Raw genomic sequence first — 12,402 nt, 5'->3', positions numbered from 1 at the left:
CAGCTCTGGTTTGCTGTGTTCTCTTTCCTGAGGTCCAGGTCTCCGGCCCATTCTCCGTGTGTTTAGACTTCCTCAGGGCCTCTGAGCCGTGGCAGGACGGCCTTGGATTCGGCCAGAGAGCCGGCAGAATCCACTCACCTGCGCTTGCTTCGCCGTGGCACCCCCAGAATTCCCGGTTACAGTCGCTCTGCCCGGCCAGTCCTTCCAAGTCTCCAGTCCCCCAGCCCCCAGCGCCGCGCTAATAACTTCCAGCCGCCGGACCTCTTTAAGAGAGTTCCGCAGGGGTGGGGCGGGACGAGGGGGCCAGGTCAGGAGACAGAGGTTCTTACTAGGTGAGACTGGGGACCCTATCGCTGTCAGCTCTGCTCTTCCTTCTCGGGATTTTGCAAATCCCCAGCCGTTGGGGCCAGGGAAGGCAATTTTATTGCCGACGACTTTATGAGCCAGAGCTGCGGCTAGGCGGGGAGTCTGTGGTACACAGAATCTGGGGGCCGCCCAGGACGGGTCCAGCCCGAGTGTGCACTGGGCCGCGTCTGGCAGCGCAAAGTAGCCCTGCGGCCCGGCCTGGCGGGTGGTTCCGCCGGTTTCTCTCTGCACCTCCCCACCCTGTAGACATACCGCTGCCGGGACGTCTACCAGCTCCAGACCCACCGCGGACCTGGGGTGGGGGGTAGGGGCCCAGGAGGAGGGGCACACCAGGCTCGGGCCCAGCGCGGGGGGCGGGTCCGAGGCGGGGGGCCCAGATCGGGAGCCGCGCTGGGGCCCAGGCAGCTGCGGAGCCGAGCGCGGCGGGCGGCTGGACCGCCACAGCCCCGCTGGCCATGAGCTCGGGATCCGAGCCCCGGACACCCCGGACATCCTTCAGCATCGCAGACATCCTAGGCCCGTGCATGATTCCCCGAAGGCCCTCTGTGTCGCGGCCTCCCGAGTCGAACCAGGGTCCCACGTCGCCGCTGTGTGCGCTGGAGGAGCTGACTAGTAAAACTTTCCGCGGACTTGAGGGGCACACACCGCAGCCCTCTGAAGGTATAGCTCCGGCGAGGTCGCACACTGTGACTTGGCCTTCTCCCCATTCCTCTCCTCCAGGTTCCTGGTCTCGAACCTTCGATCACCCTGGCCGCTACCCTAACCTGCACCCTGCCCGCGGCCCACGTGCCGGGGTTTGCCTCTTCCTCTCCTCCCCTCCCCGCCGTTAGTTCCCAGGCTCCGCTGCCGCTCCTGGAGGCCGCCAGCGCCGGGAGAAAGGACCAGACTGTCGAGAACTGAGCGACTCTTGGGTCCGTTCGCTATAGGCGGAGCAATCGCGACAGAGGAAGGCCGGAGAGGAGACAAAAGGCCTGGTCTGGAGGCTGTAAATGAGTGAGCTAGGGTTAGGACCGCACAGAAAGTGCTGGGAGGTGAGGCTCGGGCCTCACCGGGTGACCAAGCTCCGCTCCAAGACGCTCTCTTCTCGAGAGGGCTCAAGGAGCAGAGGGGCCCTAGAGCCGCAAGGGCCGCGGGACTCTGGACTCTGCTTTTCCTCGCCCTTTATGCCCCACTCTCCCCCTTTTGGGCTCGAGGAGGGACTGCTTGTGTCATCCAAAACGAATAAGCCGAGAGTGCCCGACATCCACGAGTTTAAAACAGGGCAAGATCAGGGTTCTGTTACAATCACCATGCCAGCTGGCTGCCCCTCCTCTGACCATGGTCGGCCCCTGCCACTGGTGCCGGCCTGGACCTGCAAGTCCGCTCCAGCAGGGGCTCCGGAAGGCCTCAGAGTCCCCGCCCTGTACCTCCAGACGGTGCACCCGTTCTCCTCAGGCTTGTCCCGCCTTCTTCCCAGTCCCCCGACCCCGCGAGATGCCCTCATCCTTCTGCCTCTCAAGGGTACCCTGGAGGCCGGCTCCACTTTGTGCCCCACTCCCCGGGCTGAAACACCACCGTCGCCCCTCGCAAAGTTCGGGAAGGGTCCGCGGCTTTGGCTCCGGTTTGCCTTCCGTCTCCGCACCAACCCTTCCCCCTCTCTGGCTTGACCCCACGCTCGCTTCTCCTCGCGGACCGAAGCCTGATTCCCCCAGGCTAGGAGGCTGACCCCCACCCTGTCCCCGCAGGCCGCGCGGCCCCGGGCGCGCTGGGCCCCGGCCCGGCTGGCCGCAGACGGCGGAAGTCACGCACGGCGTTCACCGCGCAGCAGGTGCTGGAGCTGGAGCGGCGCTTCATCTTCCAGAAGTACCTGGCGCCGTCCGAGCGCGACGGGCTGGCGGCTCGGCTCGGCTTGGCCAACGCGCAGGTCGTCACGTGGTTCCAGAACCGGCGCGCCAAGCTCAAGCGCGACGTGGAGGAGATGCGCGCCGACCTGGCCTCGCTGCGCTCACTGTCCCCAGAAGCCCAGTGCCGCCTCGCGCTGCCGGACGGCGCCCCAGGCCTCGGCCCTGGCCCCGCCCGGCCTGACTCTGAGCTCCACCTTTCTGAGGAGGAGATACAGGTGGACGATTGAAGCCAAAGCAGCCTCCAGGGCTCTGTGGCGCTACCTCCGCGCCCCCGCGCCCTGTCCGGGTTCCGGGGTAGGAGGGAGGGTGTCGACCAGCGCCCCTTTTGGCTCACAGTCCAGACGCCCACTTTCCCCGATTGTTGAGAATAAACTCCAGACTTTGCCGCAGCACTCCTCAATCCTAGCGCCCGGAGCAAAATCTCCTGATTATTGGGAAGATTCCATGCTTTGCACTGTGCCGAGCGCTTTAAATCCGATGTTTCCTTTAATTCTCATAGCAACCCTATAAGGTAGGTGATACGGTTATGCCCTTTTTACAAAAGAACAACCCCTAAGTCAGGATGTAGACCCAGGCATCCAACCAGCCTTCAGAGCTGGTGCTTGTCAGCTTTCTGCTCCGGAGACGCTGGGGTGAGGGGAAGGGCACTGGACTCTGATAGCTGCCAACCCCTCCTCTAGGCCCCGCCTTGGGGCCTGGTGGCTTAGCGGGTAAAGAATCCGCCTGCAATGCTGGAGGCCCCGGTTCGATTCCTGGGTTGGGAAGATCCCCCAGAGAAGGGAAAGGCTACCCACTCCAGTAATCTGGCCTGGAGCATTCCATGGACTGTATAGTCCATGGGGTCTCAAAGAGCTGGACACAACTAAGCGACTTTCACGTCATTTCACTTCAGGGGCCAACTTAGTTCCAGAATTCCACTCGGGGTTTGATCTGCCGCTGCCTGGCAGACCTTGCACTTAGCTAACAGGCTGGCCCCAAAGCTGCCGCGTCCCCCCTGACTCTCCTCCTTTCCCACCCTGAGGTCATTTTTTAACAGGGTCCCTACCCTTCGCCTTTATCCCGCGCCAGGAGAGTCCTACACTGAGACCCAGGCAAAGTGATAAGCGCTGGGAGAGATGACATACCTCTGCTTCTGGGACCTCCACCCCACCTTGTGCTGTGAGAAAATGTCCCCACCAGGATGGTGGTGGTGGCGGGGAAGGGTGGGAAGGACTGGTCCTACACTCTGAGGCAGAGCTTGGGGTAGCTGCTTGTAGGGTAGAGAGCCCAGCCTACCTCCTCCAGCAGGCTTTCCTGAGATAATTTCTAACGCTGCTGATTAATCATCCTCCTGCATGTGATGGGGAGGGAGTGCAGGTCTTCCCTGAGCCCGCCATACCTGCTCATGGTTAGGAGCCTTCCGGCTTCCCCATCATTGACAGGAACAGATAATGACTACTAGTATAGAGCTAAGAACCTGTCATCTATCATGTACAAAAAGTATTCTTTGCACCTGTGTTGCCTCTTCGGTACACATATACAACACACACATACCTCCCCTGGTTCCTGTTCAGGACCACTTCTGTATTCCCTTCATGCTCTTCTAAAGTCTGCCTCTCTGGAACCTTTAAATTGGAGTGACCAACTCATTTGTGTTTGCCCAGGACTTTTCCAGTTTTAGCACTGAAAGTTCCACACCTTTGGAAATCCCTCAGTCCTGGGAAAACCACGATGTTTGGTCATTCTGCTTTCCAGCCCTGGGGACTCAGAGCTCAGGCACTAGGTCAGAACCCTACCAGTTAGCAGTGTGAGTGTGGGATAAAGTGGAGGCAAGGTGTCAGGAGTCCTATGGCCCTTGGGGAAGATTCAAGCCCAAGACAGTCTAAGAGGTACTGGGGAGGGGACATTTCTTTTGAGAGGCTAGAACCCTCCTCTACTTAAGGCTTCCTAAATTCTAGCCCAGGGCTGCCACCTCTTATAATCAAGCCTTGAATAAACAAAACTCAAACCTGTCACACCAAGATAGCCTCCTGGATGGGTGTCTCCTCTGCTAGGTCTTAGAGCTCCTGCTGCTGCTGAGTCACTTCAATCGTGTCTGACTCTGTGTGATCCTATGGGCTGTAGCCGGCCAGGCTCCCCTGTCCATGGGATTCTCTAGGCAAGGGTACTTGAGTAGGTTGCCATGCCCTCCTCCAGGGGATCTTCCCAACCCAGGGATCAAATGTCTCCTGCATTTCAGGCAGATGCTTTACTGCTGAACCACCAGGGAAGCCCAAGTCCTAGAGCAGACCTTCTCAAATGTCAGGATGCCTCAGAATCACCTGGAGGGCTTGTTGAAACATAAATTGTTGCACCCCACCCTTAGTTTCTGATTTAGAAGGCCTAGGGTGGGCCTGAGAATTTGCATTTGTGAAAAGTTCCCAGGCGACACTGATGCTACTGGCACAGGGAACATGCTTTGAGAACCTCAGTCCCACGAACTTTGTGAGATAAGCAGCAATTCAGTCACACCCCTCTCTTTCTCACGTCAGAATCATGAATATTTAGCACAACTGCAGATAAAAATCAGTTTATTTAACACTCACTATGTCCCAGACTTTTGGTAGGTATTTTCTCACACTTTCTCTTTCAGCCCTCCTAGCAGCCCTGTGAGGTAGGGATTGCCCACATTGTACAGAAGAGGAAACTGAAGCACAGGTGTTAAAAAACCCGTCCAAGGTGACACAACTTGTAATGACAGACTTCATTCTGCCATACAGTATTTAAGAGGCTGGCAACCATAAACAACAAAAAGAAGTTGGGAAAGCCTTAAACAAAGGAGGTGTCTCAGCGCCTCCTATCTCTAGGTACAAATGGTGTTGAGTAAGATCCATATGGCAGCAAGAGTCATTTATCCTGATAAATGGTTCTTCTAAGAAAAGCATACTGGGAAGCCTGCAGGTCCACATTTTAATGAACTGAGAGTCCCAAGCGGAGCCAGGGAGGAACCAGCCAGGAGGAGCTGTCAAGATCTTAGAGGAAAAACTAGAAGGAGGTCGTGTTTCTTATAGAGAAATTAGAGAAATTTAGTTTTTTTAGGGGCAGTGACTCTGGGTAGAAAAACTAAGTAAATTCACACGGGGGAAATGCTAGTTACAATGTCCAGTGCTGGAGTGGAGAAAGAGTATGACCAAAGTAGCAGAAGCCTGTGTACCTGCTGAGGCCGCATCAGTGGGAGAGCCAGCAGGTGGGGTATGTGGAGATGTATGGGTTCTGCCAGCTCCAGGAAGGGGCTGGTAAGGGGCTTCCCAAATGCACACCCTTGGTGAATCTTCTAGCAGTGGAAGGAGGTGAATATCAGAACCACTGGACAAAGGAGAAGTCAGAATATGCATAGAAGTGTGGACAGGAAACAAGGCATGAGAACTGAGGCTTGAGAATACAGGGTGAGAACTGGGACTAGGAAGAAGTGAGCATCCGTCAAGCTGAAGATCAAGACTTGGGCCTTATTCATCACTGTGACCCCATTCCTGAGCAAAGAGCTCTGACTGGTGAGTTCCCCAAGACCAAGAGCAAGCTTCAGATGCCCCTACAGACAGGTCTGTTATAGTCTGGAAATCTGAATTTTTGTACAGATCCCTTCTTGAGCCTTGGGGGATTTTATTTTTCCTTGCTGCTCCCAGAAGAAGCCATCTGCTTAAGAACCAAGGAAAGGCTATTTCAGTGGATGCAGGACTCCTTTCTCTCATCAGAGGGTCTCTGTATCAAGGGGTATGACTTCCAGGGATGTTCCCAACCATGGTTTTAGAGTACAGGTCTCAAAATGTGCAGTGACCTGCTACTACACTGTGTCATTTATCCCTATGGGATGCACACATGGCCCTGCCTTATTAGGGGCAGGTTCTCCTTCATCTGGTGTGATGTAGATGCTAGGGCCCAAGTTCCAGGATGCCCCAGCCCTTTGAGGAGTTCTGGAGATGGAGAGGACCAGGTCTTCTGCTCTGAGTCTGGGGGAGGGACTAGTCAGAGTGGCTCAGGTTGGGGATAATGCAACGGTGGAGATAGAAGGCCAGGGGCCCTTGGGGCAGTACTTCCAGGGCAACTGCAGAAGAGGCTTAAAGGCCCCAGATCAACATGCAAAAATGGATGGAGGAATTCAGCTGATGGAAGCAGCCCAGGGATTCCTCTTCGCTGGTACTGCTGAGAAAGGAGAGGGAGGGGCGCCTGACACTCCTTCCAGCAGTGCTGCCCATGCCCCCCCCCATCCTACGCATCCTGTACCCCTTATCTGTCTGAGGCAGAAAGCAGCACCACTTGTTATTGCAATCTCGGCCAGTTCTCTCTGTTGCCTCCTCAGCATAACAGCGGGCCTGATCCCTATACCAGGGCGACTTGCAGGAGGCAGGAATGTTAGCTCCCAGATTGCGTCAGGCTGGGACCCACCTCTCAGAGTCTCCAGAACACACCGCTGCCTCTTCAAAATGCTTTGGTCCCAGAGGAGTTAGAAAGCGGAAAGTTGAAGTATCAGCAGAGTCAAGGAATGTTAAAACTTCCCTTTTCTCAAACTGGCTCCAGCTCCTAGTACCACCAGGACATTTTGGTAGTAGCTTAACTAGAAAATGTCAATGTACACCTGATCCCCACCCCATCCCATCCAAATTCCTCTTCTGCTTCCAACCTCAGACCCATTATTTGCAGTCCCATCAAGGCCTTGCCCAGGCAGAAGAGGCCCCAGGGGCTGCATCAGTCAGGGCTCACACCAGCTGACCCAGCCATTCATTGCAGAATGAGCAATTTCCAAATAACCTCATAAACAAAGTGGACAAAAGTCTGGATCCCCAGCCTTGCCCTGATAGCTCAGCACAGAGGCCACCCCCCCAACCCCCCCACCTACTAGTGGTCCTGGGGCTTGAGCTTCAAGACTCAGGTGAAGAGGACCATGGCCTTGTGGTAGAAACCATTCTGAGAAAAGCTGGTACTCAACTCTGGGGAGTAGGGAGAGTGGGAAGGTTCAGATGGGGCTATCCTAGGGAAAGGTGAGAAAGGAGAGAGAAAGAATCTCACTTGCTGGCTCCTGGCTCTGTTGTAAGGCAGCTGCCAGGAGTCCTGGAGATAACCTAGGGATGGGAAGCAAAGTCAAGGCCTCAGCCTCCCCAAATCTTTCTCCTTTGTTCAAACACTTTGCATCATGCAACTCATGGAGTCCTCATGACAGGTCTGCAAGATCGTATCAGCCCTACTTTACTGTAGAGGAAACTACCCTGGGTCAGGGTGACAGTGATGGATCTTGATCCCTGGTCTCTTAACCTTGGGACCAGAGAACTCCTTCTATTAGTCACTGCCCTCAACCCTTAGTAGATCACCTCTCTTCCCAAAGCCCTCTGGCACCCCTTCCTCTGGTTCTAGCTGAGGTTCTTCTGCCCACCTCCTCACCTCTGCCTTATGACTCTGCCTAAGGCTCTCTTTTGGAGTGCTTCCTTCCTCCTGGTTCATCTTTTCTTGGGGACCCAGGCTTCTGCCTTGGGGCTCCTGACTTAGTCCCTTTTCTCTGTAGGCATTGAGGGGTCAATCTATAACCTTGCAGAAAGCCAGAGACACAAAGATACTATTAACAGATAGATCCAGTGAGTCTTGTGAGCAGAAAGGAAAGTTAAGGAAGGGCAGGGATGATGTATGTCCTAGAGCAGTGGGAGGAGAGGGCGGGCAGAGACCATGAAGGGAAGAAAGGAGGCTCTTTCTTCTTCCTCGCTACACTGTCCCTGAGCTGGGTTCCCAGAGCTGGACGGGGGGCTCCCATCGCCATCTGTAATGGCCTCAGCCTGAAGGGAAGGTGAATAGCTACAGAGTTGGGATCACCTTGAGCTGCCTGCTTTTCCAGTCCCACCTCCTGGCACTTGGTGCTCTTGGGATCTGCCTGCAGACATTCGTGTTGGACTCCCTGTCATCCTTCTCCAGTGCTCTCTTCACTTCTGATCCTTTTGACGCTGTAATAACAATGACAAAGAAGAGGAGGACATATTTTGAGCACTATACTTAAACATCCACACACATCCACACACAAAATCTGTAACTTGAGACCAGTTCTTCATGCGGACAATATATACTACATGCAGTGGTATTGGACTAAAAGCTTTGCATACACTATCTCACTTAATCCTTGAAGCTCTATGAGGCAGGTTTTGTTGTCATCCTCGTTTCACATGTGAAAAAGCAGACAAGATAGTCACCAGGCAGAGGGCTCCTAGTAAGCAGGCAGATTCCAGCCCAGGCAGCAGTGTGACTCTACAACCACTGCACCAAATGGCCTCCAGGAGACCCTCCAGTCCCTGAGCCTCGCTGGCCCCGTGACCATCCTGAGTTCTTTCCTACTCCTGCCCCCAAATCCCTCAGGGCTCCCACTCCTTTTGCCCTCCAGCTACCTTCTTCTTGAGTCATTTCTTCTCTGCTTTCTCTTTCACACACTCCTCCTCAACCACCAGCTCCTTAGCAGGTTGCTGGCTTTCTGGAAGATCCTTCTCCACAAGCCATCATTTCTTGATCATTTCTCCATCAAAGAAAATCCACTATGGCCTGGGATGGGAAGGGAGGCTGGTATTGTGGGGAACTCTGGGAGAGAGCAAGAAGCTTGGCTGGGTTAACCTTTCCACCATGGCAACCACAAACTAGCTACCCAGCCTGGAGAATTTGACAGGCCAACCTCTCCCTGCTCAGCACCTCATAACATGCTGCTGGCTTTCATGGTGTTATCACCTCCTTTCACTAATTCTCCTGCTTTCCCAAGGGCTGACGGTGGCATTCAGTCCAGCCTTCTTCACCATCCTGTCCCTACTCAGCACAATGGTGCCTCTGAGATGGAGCCCTCTTACCTGCTCTTCCAGCTGTGTCCCTTGTCATATTCTTGAATATGAACATCCCCATATAATCCACCCTGGGGCTAGCTCAATGCCTAAATGAGTGCCACAGTTCCTGGCTGGCCCCTGCACTTTATCTGTTTCTCCCCCAAACCAAGTTCTCAGCAATTACTCCCTGTCTCCAAATATTCCAGTAATTCCCCAATGCCAGGGCCACAGGCAGGATTGAGTCTAGCCTGGGACTTGGACCCCTCCAAAAAGCTCCCTGGCTAAGCTTTCTAGTCTTCCCTTACAATCCTCCCTTACTATCTTCCCTCACTTAGCTGCTGTCCTCCCTCTGCTACCAGGCTCCTTCCAGCCTTGGGGTCTTCCCCCAGCTGTCCTTGAATCCCTCCTGGCTCTGAGCTTCTTTCTCACCACACTTTGCCTTACCTTCAAGATGAAGTTCAAGTTCAAATCCCATTTCTGCCTAAAGCCTTTCCAGACTCTCATTTCCAGTTATCTGTGTGTGTGTGTGTTAAGTCGCTCAGTCGTGTCTGACTCTGTGTGACCCCATGGACTGTAGCCCACCAGGCTCCTCTGTCCGTGGAATTCTCTAGGCAAGAATACTGGAGTGGGTTGACATTTCCTCCTCCAGGGGATCTTCCCAACCCAGGGTTCGAACCTGAGTCTCCCACATTGCAGGCAGATTCTTTACTGTCTGAGCCACAGGGGAAGCCCCTCCAGTTATCTCTGCCCTCACTGAAAAAAGCGGCACTAACATAGCCTGTGTTATATAATTTAAAACCTTATTATTCATTGGTTTTTATTGCTCTTAACTAGCCAGGCAGCACAGAGCTGGAGAAAACACTGTGCTGGAGCAGAGCTGCTTGCACCTTAGTTCTGTCTCTGCCACTGCCTGGCTGTTTCGTTTGGGACAAGTCATTTAACCTCTCTGGACCTCAGCTTATTCATTCACAAGATAAGGCAAGTCCCTTCTGGACATTCTGTGGTTCTGAGGATTGTTTCCTTAGTAAGTGTAACCCATCTTTAAAACCAAACAGAAAAAGGCCTGCCTTGACCTTCTATTTCTCCCCAAAACACAGTCTATGCTACTCTCTTAATTCACGACCTGGCCACACATGATCTGGCCACCCAATCTCTTCATGAAATCATCTCCTACCCTTTCATCCCCTTCCAACTGCAGCAGTCTCCTTTGACGTTTCTACAATGTGCCAAGTGTGCTCCCATTTCAGAGCTTTTGTATGTGTTATTTCTTCTGCCTGGAATGCTCTTTCCCCAGTGACTGGCTCAGTCCTTCACCCCCTTCAGATCCCTATTTAAATCTTCTGAGGGAGGACTTCTCTGACCACTCCATTTAAAAAGTAAAACCTCTCAATTCTCCTCAGTGCTCCCTGACCTCCTTCTTGCTTTATCTTTCTTTACACTTCTCATATTTGACATATTGTATTGTTTATTTGTTGACTGGCTGCCCCCACTAGATACTTCTGATTCATTGAATAGAGGATTTTTGTCTGTTTGGCTTACTGCTTTCTTCCCAGCGCCTAAAACAGTGTGCAGTACATAGTTGGTGCTCAATAAGTGTATGCTGAACGAGCCAAGATGGGTGAGGCGGCTACTGTAATTGAGATTCAGCCAGGAGCTGGGCCTTAAGAACCCTGTGTGATCTAGTGAGTTTGGACTTGGCCTTGTTAGTGATGCAAGTGGATCTGATCTAGGGAGTGAAATGCTCAAATGAAAGAGTACCAGGAAAAGAGATGAATCTAGGCATGAAATGTTTAGTCAGCAGGCCATTACAACTGTTCAAGTCAGAAAGAATGAGTTCTTGAACTAGGGCAGTGGCGGCAGAAGCAGCACTGGAAATAAGGGGTTTGATTCAAAAGACACTTCAGAAGTAGACTTTGTGACTTGACAACACAAATGAGATAAAGGAAAAGAGAGGAATATGGAGAATGGTTCTCAGATTTCTGAATAAAGCAACTGGATGGAAGTTTGTGTGGTTAATCAAGATTAGAGGAAATGCAATGAATCTGCAAAGATAATGAATTAACTTCTGGACTTGTTGCTTTTTGAGATAACCAGGAAGCAGTTGGAAGTATAGCTTCTCAGGGCTCCCAAATCTGATCCTGTCCCTCCCTCAATAACCCTACCACCTACTTCAGGACATCCAAACCCATGTGCCACTCTTTCAAGCCACTTGCTGTCCTCTTTCTCGCCTCTTCTCTCAAACCCATAACTAAGGTCTCACTTCAGTGAAGTTCTCTTAAGGTTTCTCTGCTTTAGTGTCTTTGTTCCCTCTGTTCATAATATCTTTCCCCAAGAAACTCCTTGTCGTTTGTTGTTTAGTCACTAAGTAATGTCTGACTCCTTTGTGACCGCATGGACTGTAGCCCACCAGGCTCCTCTGTCCATGGGACTTCCCAGGCAAGAATACTGGAGCGGATTGCCATTTCCTTCTCCGGGGGATCTTCCCCATCCAGGGAGTGAACCCACGTCTCCTGCGTTGGCAGGTGGGTCCTTTATTACTGAGCCACCCCCAATCCTCAACTACCCACTCCCCAATACTCAACCCTCCTCTGCCCAATCCTGCCCACTTCAAGCATTTATCACCGCCGAGTCCTCCCTGGCTCCCCATCCTCCCTCCACTTGCATCGCGCTGCTTGACAGTAAGCCCCACAGTCACTCCTCTCCAAAGACCCAGGAGAGCATCACAGGACAGCCGGGGAATTCCCATGGAGTCCTTTTCACCTCGGCGGCGCCTCAGTCCTCAGGACCGAATGCCCTGCAGTGTTTGGAGGCAGCAGCGACCCCCAGCGGGCAGCCAGGCCGCAGAGGCAAGCCTACAGAAAACTAAAGCGGCAGCGCGTCGGGTAGCTTCGGGGTAGACGAGTCGGAGCCCTCTGCCCGCCTCGCGAAGCACAAAATCCTACTGAAAACAGATCAAGTGGAGCCCTTCTGAAACCCCTCTGGTCTTGTCTCACCTGTTTACCTAACTTGACTAGCCCCACAGTCTTCGGAAATCCTACTGAAAACAGATCAAGTGGAGCCCTTCTGAAACCCCTCTGGTCTTGTCTCACCTGTTTACCTAACTTGACTAGCCCCACAGTCTTCGGAATCGGCGCCATCCCCGTCAACAGTGACGCGAGAATGAAAGACAGTAGGGTATTTGATACCGGCCAAGGGCGAAGTATGGTAAAGCATCTGCCTACAATGAGGGAGACCCGGGTTCAATCCCTGGGTCGGGAAGATCTCCTGGAGAAGGAAATGGCAACCCACTCCAGTATTCTTGCCTGGAAAATCCCATGGACTGAGGAGCCTGTAGGCTCCCTTGTGACCCAAAGAGT

At 53.3% G+C, this 12,402-nt stretch overlaps 2 protein-coding genes across 2 annotated transcripts; one reads left to right on the top strand and one right to left on the bottom strand.

The window, feature by feature from the left end:
- Positions 1 to 821: 821 nt before the first annotated feature.
- On the top strand, positions 822 to 2,476 carry LBX2 (ladybird homeobox 2). The gene is made up of 2 exons (XM_081595815.1): positions 822 to 1,026; positions 2,091 to 2,476. The coding sequence occupies exons 1-2, from the start codon at positions 822 to 824 to the stop codon at positions 2,474 to 2,476; spliced, it is 591 nt and encodes a 196-aa protein (XP_081451941.1).
- A 4,624-nt stretch (positions 2,477 to 7,100) lies between these two features.
- TTC31 (tetratricopeptide repeat domain 31) lies at positions 7,101 to 12,247 on the bottom strand. The gene is given in 9 exon segments (XM_081590480.1): positions 7,101 to 7,192; positions 7,272 to 7,346; positions 7,349 to 7,373; positions 7,641 to 7,840; positions 7,948 to 8,028; positions 8,137 to 8,191; positions 8,627 to 8,719; positions 11,822 to 11,898; positions 12,144 to 12,247. Coding segments are annotated over 9 exon segments (738 nt in total). The 5' UTR covers positions 12,184 to 12,247.
- Between the last annotated feature and the right edge of the window lie 155 nt (positions 12,248 to 12,402).

Source organism: Giraffa tippelskirchi, chromosome 4 (assembly GCF_054371585.1).
Source record: "Giraffa tippelskirchi isolate mGirTip1 chromosome 4, T2T-mGirTip1v1.2.pri, whole genome shotgun sequence".
Taxonomy (NCBI): domain Eukaryota; kingdom Metazoa; phylum Chordata; class Mammalia; order Artiodactyla; family Giraffidae; genus Giraffa; species Giraffa tippelskirchi.
The sequence above is the reverse complement of the archived record's forward strand: the minus strand, read 5'-3'. Positions and strand labels throughout refer to the sequence as shown.

Excerpts from the sequence above, each read along its gene's own strand:
- LBX2 (XM_081595815.1), top strand. The coding sequence starts at position 822 with ATGAGCTCGGGATCCGAGCCCCGGACACCCCGGACATCCTTCAGCATC. Across the intron at positions 1,027-2,090 it reads CACACCGCAGCCCTCTGAAG|GCCGCGCGGCCCCGGGCGCG; the intron begins GTATAGCTCCGG and ends CTGTCCCCGCAG.